This window comes from Brachyhypopomus gauderio, unplaced genomic scaffold, assembly GCF_052324685.1.
Source record: "Brachyhypopomus gauderio isolate BG-103 unplaced genomic scaffold, BGAUD_0.2 sc52, whole genome shotgun sequence".
Classification (NCBI taxonomy): domain Eukaryota; kingdom Metazoa; phylum Chordata; class Actinopteri; order Gymnotiformes; family Hypopomidae; genus Brachyhypopomus; species Brachyhypopomus gauderio.
The window spans coordinates 1,110,641-1,127,559 of NW_027506877.1; the positions used below are offsets into that span (position 1 = coordinate 1,110,641).

General features: G+C 43.7%; 1 protein-coding gene across 4 annotated transcripts in view; it reads left to right on the forward strand.

Annotated features, from left to right (window-relative positions):
• The window catches only part of nlgn2a (neuroligin 2a), an 88,662-nt gene extending 72,157 nt beyond the window's left edge, over positions 1–16,505 (forward strand). For 3 of the 4 annotated variants that reach the window (XM_076987410.1, XM_076987411.1, XM_076987412.1), the window contains 5 exons: positions 5,058–5,243; positions 7,671–7,936; positions 9,627–9,786; positions 10,333–10,699; positions 11,586–16,505. In XM_076987410.1, coding sequence (XP_076843525.1) covers positions 5,058–5,243; positions 7,671–7,936; positions 9,627–9,786; positions 10,333–10,699; positions 11,586–12,414 — 1,808 coding nt within the window. In that variant the 3' untranslated portion in view covers positions 12,415–16,505. Of the gene's footprint in view, positions 1–5,057; positions 5,244–5,644; positions 5,676–7,670; positions 7,937–9,626; positions 9,787–10,332; positions 10,700–11,585 lie in introns of all 4 variants that reach the window. The other variant, XM_076987413.1, reaches the window with a different exon arrangement.
• Positions 16,506–16,919: the final 414 nt, after the last annotated feature.

Sequence of the window (16,919 nt, forward strand, 5' to 3'; positions counted from 1 at the left end):
TACAACACGCGAGTTATTCCTCGTGGCCTGTTAAAATGGCACAGTGTCTATGGAACAGGAATGGACAGGCTGCACACACACTCTATGGACACATATGGTGCATCAGTACAGTGAGACGTGTATCAATGAATTTCACAACTGTTATCTACACTCATTCAAGTACACTGTTTGCATTAAATCTATTTAGCAAGCCAACACACACCTTATTTAATATCTTGAATACACAATAATATTAGCACACCACCTCAGATACTGGAAGACTGTATTTTGCATGCAGTAGCAAAGGAAACACTACACACAAACTCACACACACAAACACACACACACACACACACACACACACACACACACACACAGCACTCGAGGTAATCAGAATGCAGTGAGGAGTGATGCATAAAACAGTGCCCATTGAGAACCTCAGCTCTCACCGAACATTCACCAATCGTATGAGACAGACAGACAGAGAGTGAGACAGACAGAGAGGGAGAGAGAGACAGAAAGAGAAGACAACACAGGGAAGCGCTGACGAGAGTGGGAGAGCAAGAAACCATTTATTTCTGGAGGTGAATTAGAGGCGAGAGAGAAGAGAGAAGGTCAGAGAGAGAGATGAGAGTGAATGGAGATGTTGGCACACACTTCTGGAGAAAAGAGACAGAGAGCAATAAGAGAGCCAAAGAGAATCCCACTTAAACCCGTCCATATTTAGTTTGCTGTCTTTCATATTTAATTATTCTTCTCAGCATCTCAATTAATCCCGTTTAGCATATGTAACATATCTAACATGGTGACTGGAGTTTTTAATTGCTCCGTACTTGTGTTGGACAGTTCTACCAAGAAGCATTTTTAGAGAGAAAAAGAAACGGATTGGGTTAAAAGTGAACGTCTTGAAAGTAGAGAAAGAATCGGAGTGAAAGAAGGTTAGATACACAGGGGAAAGTTGGGGTATGTACACTGGGGTAAGTTGGGGTAGATCACTGGGGTAAGTTGGGGTAGATACAGTGGGGAAAGTGGGTTAGAGACACCGGGGTAAGTTGGGGTAGATCACCGGGGTAAGTTGGGGTAGATCACTGGGGTAAGTTGGGGTAGATCACTGGGGTAAGTTGGGGTAGATCACTGGGGTAAGTTGGGGTAGATCACTGGGGTAAGTTGGGGTGAGGAGCTTTTTTCATGGCTTGTTTGCTCTTAGCTGGTTGTGGTTGGCAGGGGAGATAAGGGTGTGGTTTTAAGAGGTGGAGCTTTTTAGTAACTGGCTGGTTTTGATATTTGGTATATCAGAGGAAGGGCTGAAATGCCAAATACAGATAAATTACAATCATCATAAACTCCGCTTCATGATGATGATGATGATATGAATGAAATTAGGTTGGGCTGAAAACAGCAGAGAATAGCAGCAGGACCTGTTCTGTGGTGCCAGAAGCAATGTGAGCAATTCAGAAAAGCACAATGAACTACTGCAGATGGCCTTTCTCCCCACGCCGTAGGGACACCAGTCTGTTACGCACCTCAAGTTTGAACTATTTGTAAATAATGTTAAATAATCTTTTTCCACTGCATGCCTTCTGTGAATGTATTTATCACATTCTGCTCAGGTTTCTGGTTGGTTGTATATAATTATGCCTATTCACTCACCCTCTGCTTCAGCTCGATCGGTGATCCACAGCCTCAGGTGCCCTGAGTGTGGAGACAGCTGCATTAAAGCACAAAGGTCCACCAAGAACTGAACTGTAGGCCAAGAACTATAATGATGCTGCTCACCAGCTCAAACCATAAGAGCAGTTTTACAGTTTTTGACGACTGCTAACGTGCGTTTGTCCAATCTGTAGTCACATTTTCAAAACTCCAAACACAGTGAACACAACATCAGTTTTCAGTGGCTATACTATTAGTTCAATTCATGTTGTTATGGCACAAAATGCAGTCATTTTACATGTTTCTATAATGCTTAAATTTTCTATACACACAAGGTTATCCAATAACAAAATTCTGGATCGTTTTTGTCTTATTTACAATTGCTTGTACACAGCATGCCAAAAATGAAAACCTAAGGTTCAAAACCTTAAATATCGTATAAAATGCCAAGTTCTGCAAAAACAAAAGCAGCTGAAAAGTTATTACTGTTGTACACATTTTTTGCACATATAGATAAATGTAGTATAAAATATATATATATTTATAAAAAGTATAAAATGAAGTACAGTAATGTACCGGGTCAGAGAGGAGCAAATGTAACAATTTGTCCTGCAATCTCAAGTGCTGGTTTGGTCCTTCACAAATGCCAGATTGGTCCCTATAACAGTGACCTCTTTCTTTTGTTTTTGAATGAACTCTACCAACAACTGGTTCCAGAAGCAGAAATGGAACAGGTGGGAGGAAACACCAGGACATTTGTGATGGGACGATGTAGCATTCTGTCATTCTCATGTCATCACAAACTGGTTTATAGACCACCCAAGAGTGATGTCCCTTTTCTTCCTGCCCTACTCGCCTTTCCTCAACCCCACTAAGGAACTTTTTTCAGTCTGGAGGTGGAAGGTGTATGATCATCGGCCCCATGACCAAATGTCCCTGCTGCATGCAATGGATCCCGTTTGCAGAGACATTTCAGCTGAAGACTGCCAGGGGTGAATAAGGCATACCAAGCTTTTCTTTCCCAGGTCCATGCCAAGGGCCAACATCAGATGTGATGTGGATGAAAACATGTGGCCAACTGCTGAAGACCATTTAGATTAGGCCTAACAAGACTGTTCAGTTTTGTATTCCGTTTTTCCCCCTTGTGTGGCTTTTTTTGTATATGTGTATTTTTACACATATGGGACCATGGCTAATTATGTTTACAATTACGATAATTATTTTTTGGGTTAGGCCACAATTTACAGTAATGTCCCTAATACAGTAAAATATACCCTTTACTGCAAAACTGTTAGTGACTCCTTTTTTGTCTAATCTACATTCCATAAAGTACCTAACAGTAAATATCACTCATTGTGTAGACAGTATGTTGCCAAAAATGCACACATTTGAAAAAAAAGTCCAAATGAAGCGGATTACAGTAAAAATGAACTGACTAAGAAAGCAACAGATGTTACTGTAAAATGTCTGTTGTTTGCTGGGAGAGGGTAAAATATTACATGTAATACTGTTTCTGTATTGCCATCAAATGTTTGTTTTTTTTACAGTGGTTGTGCAGTGATTGACTATGTTCATCTCGAAAAGAGAATATGTGCTAGTGTTTGAAAGAATGATTGGATACTGAACCAGGTTTGCTGTGTTTTAACAAAGTTGTTTGCATTGTGAAATGCAGAGTTTGGCTATTTGTGTGAGGTCAATGTGTTGCTGTGTTTAGAGTTTTGACAATGTATCACAAGTATTGGGAAATGCACGTTAGCAGTCGTTAAAAACTGTAATTTAGTGCATTACCTCCTCACATCCGATGGCTTTACTTTGTCTTAACTGCTTCTGGTGGGTGATTTGCTGCTAGGTTAGTAAGTTCCATGTGAGCAGAAACCTCCCCAGGACTTCATAACTTGTATGCATCTCGGATGACAAGCAGTGAGCAGTGTGTAAGAAGGGTGTGTTTCTAGTGAATGGTGACGTGTGTGTGTGTGTGTGTGTGTGTGCATGTGGTTGGTTAACAGACAGCTGCAGAGGCAGGCGCCTATATAGGAGATGTGTGCAATTATAATTACAGACTTCACTCTGTGTGTGTGTGTGTGTGTGTGTGTGTGTGTGTGTGCGCGTGTTTGTGTGTATCTGACAGCTTCTCCCTCTCGTTAGCATGCATTTTTGAAACAGGGGCGTCTGTCTGTGATGTCTCACTGTGCAGCAGTGTGTGGAGTGTGTGTGTGTGTGTGTGTGTGTGTGTGTGTGGAGTGTGAGCATTAGTGGGCCTCACACTTAATGTGTTTGTGTGTATATATGTTAGAAGAAGTTATTTATACACCACTCTCAGCTAAGCTATTATGACACTGGATCTCAGTGCCCTAACAAACTATTTCCACACTCTGTTTATAATATAATCTCCTATTAACTTCTCCGCAGTTGTAAAGCACTCTGACACTGAAGGACAGCCACTAGTCGAGTACAGTGTGGTCGTCATGCACCCAGAATAAGTGATGCTTCACACATTTTTGACTCAGTCAGCATCTGCGTGTGCATGTGTATGTGTGTGAGGTGTTTGTGAGAGGTGTTTGTGAGTGTGCGTGTAAGGTGTTTGTGAGTGTGCGTGTGTGTGTGTGTGTGTGTGTGTGTTTTCCGCAGCATCAGGCTTTGATCTTGTAGACTTCCTGGTATCTTGGAGGCAGATGAAATATTTTTTTTCATCTCAAATCATAACACCAAGCATCTCTCTCTCTCTCTCTCTCTCTCTCTTTCTCGTTCCACCTCCCCCATTCCCAACTGCACTCTGTTCAACTCAGAGACACACAAACACTCTATCTCTACATATACATTATTTATTAGCACACCTTAGGTTGTCTTCTAGGTGAACCCAATTGAAATGGAAACCTTTTCTATTTCTTTCAGGGGTATCAGAAAAGTCAAGAGAAATCAAAATGTTTCATAACATGTTAAGGGACGAGATCAGACATTAGGTGTTTTTAACACCTTAAGGGAACAGATCATATATTAGTTATTTCTCTAAACAAAATTTAACATTTTAAGGGAAGAGATCAGATGTTATGTGTTTTCTAAATGTGATTTAACACATTAAGGGAAGAGATCAGATGTTAGGTGTTTTCTAAACATGATTTAACACCTTAAGGGAAAAGATCAGATGTTAGGTGTTTTCTAAATGTGATTTAACACATTAAGGGAAGAGATCAGACATTAGGTGTTTTCTAGGTGTTTGCAGACGAACTGTGTGGGCTGTTTCTCGTTTCTTGCTGGATCCCTCCTCTATGATACATTATACTTCTGTTTATTAGATGCTTTACTGTCTGGACAACCAAATATTTGGCAAAATTGGTAGCTGTAAAATATAATTCTGTGTGTGTGTGTGTGTGTGTGTGTGTGTGTGTGTGTGTGTGTGTGTGTGTGTGTGTGTGTGTCTGTGTGTGTAGGGTTTCTCAGCACAGGAGACCAGTCTGCAAAAGGAAACTACGGCCTGCTGGACCAGATCCAGGCTCTTCGGTGGCTGAATGAGAACATCGGCCATTTTGGTGGAGATCCGGAACGCATCACCATCTTTGGCTCGGGGGCTGGAGCCACCTGCATCAACCTGCTCGTCCTGTCCCACCACTCAGAAGGTAAGAGATATGGACAACAGTTTCTGCTCAACTTTAGCCCTGCAGGTTACTTTGGAATAATGTTATATGTGTGTATCAATGTGTGTGTGTGTGTGTGTGTGTGTGTGTGTGTGTGTGTGTGTGTGTGTGTGTGTGTGTGTGTGTGTGTGCGCTTGGGTTGGTTTCACATTTGTAACTTTTAAGTGTTTGTTTGTATCCTCTCGCAGTCAGTAGACTCTGTGTCAGTGCTGTATGTGTGTGTGTGTGTGTGTGTGTGTCTGATGTGTTTATGGTGTATAATTGCATGTGCCCTTTCAGACTCACATCACCTCTCTGTCACTACTGTCTAACTCTTTTCTCCATTGTCAAAAATCTTCATCCCCGCAATCCTCATCTTCATTGTCATCCTCACCTTACACCAGCAGTCCAGCCTGGACCTGTCAGTCAGAGCAGGTAAGTCATGACAACAACTGTCCCTGGAGACGCCAGTCATGTCAGCTCGGCTTCTGTCAGTGGTCTCAGGTCAGCATGGAATACACACAGCTGTAAAATGATTCAGGAAAAGAACACATGTGTAAAGAGGAGATTACCAACACACACACTCACACACACACACACACTGATGTGGTGTTCTTCGGCAAACCTCAAAGACCCAAACACTGGTTTGTTCCTGCTGAGATTGCTGGCATCATAGAAATATGTATAATTATTTTGAATATTCTCTTCCATTAACACTAGTTTATTTTTATCTTGACTGCTATCTTCCTGATCCCCCCACCCAGAGGACATTAAACCTCTGTTAGCTGGGGGTGCCGTGTTGCACAGTACTGGCGTGCTTTAGGCGTAAGTGCAGATCACTAACGAAGCATGCAGCTGTGGTTGAAACCGTACAATGTATTGATCAAGTAGGGTGAAGGTATATTAAAATTAGAGCAAAATATTGATTACTCAAGATCTACTTTTCTTTTTTTATCCATTCTAAACCTGTGTTCAGTTTTACTCCCTTTTGGGGAACCAAAAATCTCAACAATAATTGATAGTCTCAACAACGAAAAAAAAGTGTTTTTTTATGAAAACATACAGCTTCAGCCTTGGCTTTAGTAATAAAAGGTGTTTCTGTTTTGCTCTTGGGATTAATGTTAGGGGTGTGATTAGGTGTAGTAGATATGGACATTATAAACAGTGATAACTGAGTAGGACATTCTCATTAATACAAAGTAGAAAATTTAACTGTGAGCATGTCAGGAATACAATAATCCTGACTATGGGGCAGATGAACCGTCACCACCACCTGGAGTGTGAGAGAGTGGGGAAAGTGTGTGTGGAATGTGTTATACTGTGTTAGTGGTTGGGAGAGACTGAGAGAAAGAGGTGGGGGAACTGATGGGACCAGAAGTAGCAGTCTTCCTGAGGGGATGTGAGAGGAGGTGGGGGTGGGGAGGTTGTTAAGAGGAGGTGGGCGGGGTTATTAATAGGTGGCGGGGGGTTGGGGTTGGGTGGAGGTGGCAGAGAAGAAGACGTGGTGCTGAGGTCTGATTTACAGCTATAGTCACTGCACTCACACAAGTTTAACTGTACTGTCAGCTACAACACCGATTAAGGACTAACATCCTCTACTAAAAGCTCATGGTTCTTCCTTAACAAGCGACTGCAATAGCCTGAGCTCGCCTGACACATCTATAATTACTCCACTGGCACTAAGAATAAACACAAAAATAAGGAAAGTCAGTCAGTATCTTTATCAGGAACTCTTCTGTTTACAAAAACAATGCCAGGTATCTAAATGAATTTTTCATTATGCACCATCACACGAGGCATGCAAATCTGAGACAGGTGCCATGTTTCTCGAGATGCCGAACAACGGTAGTGTTGAAAGGTTGGCCCAAAGCCCAACGCCATGCCCAGTGAGATGGGAGATAAGCTGTGGACATCCAGGGGTCACGGGGAAGCAGGACAGCTGTGGTTGGTTGTGGTTGGGATGGCTGTGTCCGGAGCAGGGCAGCGGGGAAGGGCTTATCTGTCATGATACACTGATACACTGACACACTGGATTAGTTCTGATGAATGTGGTGGTGATAACTTCTCGTGGGTGTGTCTTCATCACTCCCAGCACTCTCCTCACCTCATACACACATTTATATTATTATTATTATTATTGTTGTTGTGGGAAGAAAAACAATTTGAATTTTGGGGGTTCAAAAATACAACTAAAAATATTTGAATTGCTCATAGATTTAAAGTAAAATGGATCTGCAAGACTAATAATAAACTCAAGTCTTCGTGGACATCCTATAATACTCCACAGCATTTTCCCAAACCGATGAGTTCCTGCATCCCCTCTAACAGGATGCTGATGTAAACTGAGGCACTTCTAATATTAGGAGAGTGAATTATTACCTGTTCGTCTCCGTCACCTGTGACCCGTGTGCTGCATGTTGTCTCATCCAGGCCTCTTCCAGAGGGCTGTGGCCCAGAGTGGCTCCGCCATCTCCAGCTGGTCCATCAACTACCAGCCCCTGAAGTACACCAGGATCCTGGCCCGGAAGGTGGGCTGCACGTACACGGAGACGGCCGACCTGGTGGACTGCCTGCGGAGGAAGAGCTTCCGGGAGCTGGTGGACCAGGACATCCAGCCCGCGCGCTACCACATCGCTTTCGGACCCGTGGTGGATGGGGACGTGGTGCCGGATGATCCAGAGATCCTCATGCAGCAGGTGTTTTGGGTTTAGAACTGGCACTTCAGAGAAGGCCTTTACATTCACCAGACACTACACGTGAAATTACGCTTTATTGGACGCACCTGGTCATTGAGCGGTGACCTACAAGTCCATGCATCGATAACCGCATTACTGCAAAACTGCGGTTATGTAATGCCTATTGCAGAAAGCCAAATCTGTTGCATGTGAAATGCTACAGGCACCGTTCAGAAACTGATCAGTTCAGTTAAATGTATTCAGTTCAGTAGATCTATGCGGCTTTTAGCCCGGTGCGGCTTATACCACATTTTCCAAAAAGAAAAGAAAAGACCTCCACTCCGGTCCCCAGGAGAATCCGTGCGGACACTAAACTCGCGAGGTATTTGCAAGAGGAAGCCCTCGATTCGCATTCGGATCCACTTGCCTGGTAACGGGGAAATCAAAATCGGTTCCCTCTTCTGTCAAACATTGCCAGGAAATATATGACCGTTTGCGCAACGAGCACTCAATCGGAGCGTGTATTCAGCACGGCAGGAAACGTTGCCACCTCGTTTAGATCGTCCCTTAAACCGGACAAAATGAACATGTTGGTTTGTCTTGCAAGAACATGAAGACGAAAAAATAAGATATTATTTTTAATTCACGTTATTCAAGTCATTATTAACAATATTATTTCCATAATTTTGCCTAAAGTATTTACTTTATGATTAATATTTTTTTTTGTTAATTTAAAAGCGGTTAACCGCTTCACCGTGGTGATAACGTTGCTCTCTCACCGCGGTAAGAAAAAATCCGTACCGTCACAGCCCACCGTCACAGCCCTAGCATCTACCTCGTTGGTCACCGCTGTTGTGTGCACTGCGATGTTCCTGTGGGTACAGCTGTGTGTAAATCAGCATGATGAAAGACGGCAGTGGGGAAGGAATCATATTTGTATCTCAAATTTATATTGATTTAAAAATCTCAACCAGCCAATTATCTAAATGTAACATGGAAGACAGATTCATAGACATGAAGGTTAATAACCACACTCTATCCCAACATCAGTGTTGAGTTTAATATTAACCACACTCTATCCCAACATCAGTGTTGAGTTTAACATTAACCACACTCTATCCCAACATCAGTGTTGAGTTTAACATTAACCACACTCTATCTCAACATCAGTGTGTAGTTTAGTGATAGCAACACTCTTTAATAATGTAGCCAGTGTGTGTAGCTCTGAAATGGATGTTTCTAATGAGGTAGCGGGTGGATGCAGCGTGTGTCCTTCAGGGATAACAGATCTACACGGTTGCACTGAGCACTGAGTGTGTTAGGCAGAGTAAGCACTGAACTGTACAGTCCTGTAAAGGTCCCCAGGAACGAGATCCTTTTAACGTTCCTTTTAATTATTTTTACGAGCGTTGTCATTCTCAGTCTAGGCCTAATAAGTGTCCAGATTACTATATCTGAACAGATGTAATAACTACAGTTTACTTTGACATAGATACATAACACATCTGTTTTATTGTTTAGGTAGCAAACGTTTTTGTTTTTTAGCTCATCTTGACAAGCCTGTGAAAAGAGTGTTTCATTTTTTCGGGCAGCAGTTACTTGTCTCCTACCTGGGGGCAAATTAAATTTCATTATTTGTGTTTTACATATCTATGGTTACTATTGTTCTAAGTCCTTTCCAGTCCTGTAACATGCTCAATGTGTCCACTAGGGGGAGTTCCTGAATTATGACCTCTTGATTGGCGTGAATCAAGGGGAGGGGCTTAAGTTTGTGGATGACGGCGGCTCTGAGAGTGAAGAAGGGATATCAGCAGCTGCCTTTGATTACACTATCTCCAACTTTGTGGACAACCTCTACGGATATCCAGAAGGTACAAATCACCAGGCCCTAGAGCATATTAACAGATGATCCTTATATACGAATCATATGACCACAGAGTGTCCGTTCTCAGATCAGCAAAGCCAAAACATACAAACAAATTTTTTTTCGTTCTATAGTGCACCCTCAAGCCACACTGTACTGTCACCATAGCAGCACTTGTAACTTCCAAATCTTGCCACCAGAGGGCATTAGCAGACTAACATTTTTATGTTTCGACGGAGAAGAAATATTTAAATAAACTTTGGACGTGGTGATACTTTTCAAGGTGTTAAGCATGTGTGATCCTCTCAAGGTTCATGTGGGCTCCCAGGTGGGTTATGTGTGGGTTTTTATTAGAGACCTTGATACTTTCTGTTCCCAAATCACACTTATAGAAGACATCTGTGGATACCAGTGCAGAAGCCTCAATATGGGTGCACATGCGACTATAGGCACAGACACAAAATGCTTATGTTTCTCCAGCTCATAAATGTATATATTCATATTTGTTTACTTCTCCATCTTGTTTTCTCTGCACGTTCTTTCATTTCTCTAGGTAAAGACATCTTGAGGGAGACCATTAAGTTCATGTACACCGACTGGGCAGATCGAGATAACGGAGAAATGCGGCGCAAGACGCTGCTGGCACTGTTCACAGACCACCAGTGGGTGGCGCCGGCGGTGGCTACGGCCAAGCTGCACGCAGATTACCAGTCGCCTGTCTACTTCTACACCTTCTACCACCACTGCCAGACGGAGACCAGACCGGAGTGGGCGGACGCGGCGCACGGCGACGAGATCCCCTACGTGTTCGGCGTCCCCATGATCGGCGCCACCGACCTGTTCCCCTGCAACTTCTCCAAGAACGACGTGATGCTCAGCGCGGTGGTCATGACCTACTGGACCAACTTCGCCAAGACCGGGTACGTCTTCTCACGTGGACTCGCGATCCTGAAGATGTGGAGTCCTGCACAACTACAGCCACACCACCGATCACACCAGGATACCTTGATTCTACAAATTACCTGAATGGCAGTGAATCAAACCTGTGTTCCTGTACCTCACGTGGTAGAGCAGTCAGAGCAAAGTGCTAACAGCTTGAGCAAAGGGCAAAGTGCAAAGGGCAAAATACTAGTCCCATACTGTCATACGACCCATACTGTCATACTGATGAGTGTTTGTGACACCCTGGGTAAGGACGGCATCCAAACACTGTAAATATCACCTCCGCCCCACTGGGAAACATTAGAAATTGCAGTCATGAGTGATATATATTTTTAAAAGCCTTTCAAATGGTTCAAATGATCATTTAGCTTCTTGGTCATGATGAGCTGTCATCTACTGTTTCAGTTTAATCAAAAACCACTGCAAGTATTTACATATGTAATAAAATAAACATGATAGAATAATTTATATTCCAAAATGTTCATTATATAAAAATATGTGAATCATATGAAATTACTAGATGTCACCAACTATCAGTACTTAGTCAGTACAACTACATAAACTGGTGTAATCATGGTGCTTTATTTTTTTATCATGTATTATACATGTTTATTAGATGTAAAGAACAAAGTAGTTAATCTGACTACTGTCCATCTGAGCGGGTGCAACTTTGTTTAACATCGTTCAGATTTTTACTGACCCCATTTCCCCAAATAAATAAGCAGCAATATTGCAGTGCAGCGGTAGGTGCACGTTTGACATAATAAACCAGAAATTCAGAATTAAGTGACTGTTCACCGCATCTTGTATGTAGTTTGTGTAGTTTGTGTAGTTTGTGTGACAATCCTTTTTGTCTTTGTTCAGGGATCCTAACCTGCCAGTTCCCCAAGACACCAAGTTCATCCACACCAAGCCCAACCGCTTCGAGGAGGTCATCTGGACCAAGTTCAACTCCAAGGACAAACAGTACCTGCACATCGGCCTCAAGCCCCGCATCCGGGACAACTATCGGGCCAACAAGGTGGCGTTCTGGCTGGAGTTGGTCCCTCAGCTCCACAACCTTGAGGAGATGCGAAGCTCCCCGACCACACGCCTGCCGCCGGGCACCACGCGGCCCCCCCACTGGAAGGGCTCGGGCCCCCGTGCCACCCGCCTGCCGTACCCCACCTTCCCCCCGGACCCGGACCCCGACGGCTCGGAGCGCCCCCGCTTCTCGCCCTTCCCGAGCGACACGCGCGATTACTCGACGGAGCTGAGCGTGACGGTGGCCGTGGGCGCCTCGCTCCTCTTCCTCAACATCCTGGCCTTCGCCGCGCTCTACTACAAGCGCGACAAGAGGCACGAGATGCGGCGGCACCGGCTCTCGCCGCAGCGAGGCGGCCCCGCCAACGACCTGGCACACAGCCAGGAGGAGGAGATCATGTCCCTGCAGATGAAGCACTCCGAGCACGACGCCCACCACGACATGGAGCCGCTGCGGCCGCACGACATCCTGCGGCCCGCCTGCCCGCCGGACTACACGCTGGCCCTGCGCCGGGCGCCCGACGACGTCCCGCTGATGACGCCCAACACCATCACCATGATCCCCAGCGCCGTCACCGGCATGCAGCCCCTCCACGCCTTCAACACCTTCCCCACCACCGCCGGCCACAACAACACCCTGCCCCACCAGCACTCCACCACCCGCGTATAGTACTGCCCTCTAGTGGGGAGGACGCACTCCTGCACACGGCCTCTTTTAATCTCCCTGTCCCTCCCCCTCCGTCTCCTTTTGAACTCCTCTTACTGTATTCACACACTCTGTTGAAAAGGTACAACAGCACCTCCTGGTGGTTGTCTCAGAAACTCAAATGAACAGCTTGAATTAGACATGAATGTTAAAGGCACTTTGAACGTTTATTTTCAGACTCTGATGTGAGCAGAAGGGGCAGTGCGGTAATGTCCATTAACAGCTTCGGGATCCTTTTCCCCACAGTTTCCTAGAGTGGACCAGAACGGTTCACTGGGGACCAAGTGACACTGTCATGGCACCTGGAGACAGCGAGCGACAGGATGATAGAGGGATTTTTCTAGATTTCTTTCCTCCCCTCTGTCTAGAATGAAAAACCGCAGTAATCATCCCTTCATCTCTGTTCTCATCAGATCACTGATGTCTTATTCACTCCTTAAATCTCCATTGTTCCATTATAGCAGTTTCATTGTCCAATCATTCTGAGCCAGTCCTCTGAGCACTGTCTGAAAATGCTGTGTGACCTTGTGTAATGCACAGTGGAGTCATTTTATACAAATTATGTGAGCAGTGTGCAGATGACATGACACTCCATGGACATGTTCCATCTACCAGCAACCTTGATGCCGAGTGCTGAGTTATAGACCTGCTACATGGTATACTGAGGGGAGCACCGAGTTATAGACCTGCTGCATGATAGACTGGAGGGAGCCCTGCATTATAGACCTGACACGGGGTAGACTAATGTGAGCCCTGAGTTACAGACATACTACATGATAGACTGAGGGGAGCCCTGAGATATAGACCTGCTACATGATAGACTGAGGGGAGCCCTGAGTTATAGACCTGATAGAAGCCTGGGGGAAGCCCTGATCTACAGTCCTGCAACATGATACACCCAGTTATAGACCTGCTACAAGTCGGGAGAAACCCAAACCTCTAAAACTGCAGGAAGTTAAAAGTGCCGACCTGCTCACTCTTTATGGGTTCTGTTTTCTTTCTGATTTATTTTTGTCATTGATATCATATGTATACAGAGAATGATATATATTGGGGGTTTGCTTGGTGGGATCTATGCATGAAATATTTTTCAAATGTCAAGGAGGCACTCAGTGGTAGACTCACAGCACATATATAATGTATTTGAAGCTTACATGTTTGTTAAATGTTTGTTAATTAATTTTCCTGATTACAGTTCAAAACCATGTCCTTTAGCCATTATCACTGTCTAATCAATCAAGTCAGACAAGTAGACTAGTAGAAAAGCTCCTGCCACGTCTTCATCGTCTTTGTGTATCATGTCATTTTGTTTCTGTGTTCGTTTATTGCTTTGGTGGTGTTCTGCTTCATTCTGTCACATCACTGTATAGTTATTGGTGCTACTGTAATCAAAGTTGATGACCTATGACCCTGGTAGTGCTGTGTGTTGAGTAAGCTGGACTACCAGAATGACGTGTCTGTGGTCACCTCACCCTGGGCACAGCATCGTTCTGGCCAGCCGCCGGTCCTCATGCTGTAAAGAGATGTAGCCTGCCGACCCCTCATCTTGTGAAATAGGGCTTGGTACAATAGTTTACATAGTAACTCTTTTCCCATGTGTTTTTCTTCATTCTCACTCTCTCCTGCTGTTTGCGCATTTATTTCTGGAGCTTGCTAATTCATGTTTGTGTAAGTTAGCTTGCATGTGTGTGTTGATCGCACACAGGGCAGTGTGTATGAGCTGTGGGCTGTATGCCATCAGTGCCAGGGTGAGAACACCGCTGACAGAAAAGAGAGAAGTAGATGTGTCAGGATGAGGGGAAGTGAAGAACAGAGCGCTGAAGCTGACCACACCCAGTGCGTCAACTTCTTTGGCCTTTGACTTTTTTCTTTGGTTTGAAGACTCTTGGAAGATTTTTTTTTCACGTCCTCTCAGGATTCAATTTCACACAAAATGGTGGGAATCTTAGAGCAGAGAATGTAGCAAATCTTCTTTTTCTGATTTTTAGAGTAATTTGCAATGTAACGGTTCCTAAATTTATCAGATCCACAGTGGTGTGTCCTAACCCTACACACACACGCCTTTACTACAGTTAAAACACATCAAATCCACAGTGGTGTGTTCTAACCCCACACACACTTGTTCACTATGGTTACAACAAACTAGAGGGCCCGGTGAGGTGGGTTTATTTCAAATGGACCATCAAACTTCAACAGATGATCACTTCAGCATGGCTGTGTGATCAAGGCAGACATGCAGACATCAAAGGCCTAAAAGCCCTGGATTGAACCAGCTGGGAGTGCGGTCAGTACAGCCAGGACATCTTTGTATCTCTGGTGCCTTTTTGACACAGTATGTATAAATGTAGGACAAGGAGGCATCAAAGAAGTTAGGCACAGAATGGTAAACACAGACACACAAACAAACAAACACACGCATACACACTAAACGTTTTGGACTTTTTATACATCCATTGTGTCTGTCCATCCACTTGTTCCAGCCCTTTCTGTTCATGTTGCTGTCCCGTGCTGAGTTCTGTGAGAGTGTTGGGGTGTTGTGGGGGTGTCCTGTGTGCACGCCCATGTGTGGAGGAACAGCTGGACTATTTATGGGTATAACTGCTGGACCATGTGTGGAGGATCTGCTGGACCGCTCCTGGAGGCCGACGAGCCTAAAGGCATCTGCAGCACAGAGCACTGAAACACATGGAAGTCTCATTGCTGAACAAATGTACTGGACATCCTGTGTGCTGGACAAAAGAAATAACCATTCCTGTTGCTGGATTAAACCATGAAGGCACACAATACTATTACAACAACAAACAAAAACAGGACTTTATAAATAATGATTCATAGTTTATGTGATTGGACCAGCCTGCCCCAATGATGACTGTTTGTGGTAGGAATCATGTCTGAGAAGCATACCAGGAGTGGGGAAGAGATGCATACAAAGACATTTTAAATCTTTTTTTCTGATTTTGTATGCTTGGCCACTAGAGGGAGACATTGTGACAAGCTTAAAGTAGATATGTTTCCTCTTGATGAAACTCAAGGTTCTCAGAAGGCTTATGGTAAGCAAAGGAAATATACAGTAAAGAGGATTTAACTGTACATTTTTAAGTGTAAGAAGAAGCCAACAAAATATTTGTAAATATTCAGTTTCTTGTTTGTTTGTTTTCTGAGTGAATGAAACACTTATGTTTGTGAGCAAGACAACAGGTGCAAGTGTGAATTCAGCTGCCAACACATTTCATCTTATTTTCTCTGTCTTCACTCAGTTTAGGGCGTTAATGTGTAGTGATGCCATGATTTTATCATACAGTTGGGTGCTTTTTCCAAACACTAAAATATTTATACTTGCACTATAGCTTATTAATCAGCAAATTTAGTCCACCCTCTTATCCAACCTCATATCTTATTTGATTATTTTTGTTATAAAGAATTGTAGTTGCTCCATTTCTAGAGGCTGAGTTGTTGTTTGTGTAAAGGTGGTTAGTGTAACGGTTTGTGTTGGTCGGGAATCTCACTGTAGCATATAAATGAATGAAGAGCATTATGGGACCCGTGATGGATCACGTCTGTGTGACATTAGCACAGAATGTGTGTGAGCCTGGTTCACCAAGGACGTCTCTGTTCTTGATCGTCTGATCATTGGAGACGTTATTTGGAGACTTTGAGACTTATTCAAACAAACCCCGACCCCCAAGAATTCATCATGTTACACGTGCTGTTTTATGGGCAAGCATATTTTCTATATGAGAGGATTGACTGTTGATGAATAAAAGAAGCACATTGTGAAGCCCTCTGGGGGGAGGGACTCTCTTTGGGGGGAGGGGTTCTCTGAGGAGAGGCGGCTTCGCGTGAGCCGGTTTGCTGAGTGGCAGACTTGGGCCTGTTGTCTTGTGTTTGCTTTTTCTTTGGAAATCAGAAACCCAAGACATGAGATAAAGAAAACATGTTAATAATGGTTTTAAAATAGATGAATATGAAAAAAGAAAAGAAAAATATATATAATTAAGAAGATGATATTTCTGTTTAATTTAGAAATAATTACACACTGTATGCTGTGACTCTGATCTGGGGAACATTAAATACATTCATAGTCCAACACCTGCTTCCTTAGTCTGTAATGATTTCACTCCTGTGTTGTAGTAGTAGTAGTAATAGTAGAACCTTATTGTCATTACACATTGTCACAAGTACAGAGGCACAGAGGCTGGTCTGGCACAGTTTTTGTGTCAAAGTTCATGAAGGAAAGCGAGACCCATCCTCTGATAGTTTGTGTGGGGGAGGAAGAAAAAACCAAGATGACGACCTTCAGGCAAGAAGCCCATCCAGTTTGAGCAGTCAGTGGTCAGCGGCAGAGGTGGAAAAAGTACTGAAAAATTGTAATTGAGTAAAAGTATCATTACTTTGCCTAAAATCTACTCAGAGTAAAAGTAAAATGACCCATCTCAAAATTTACTCGAGTAAAAATACAAAATTACTTC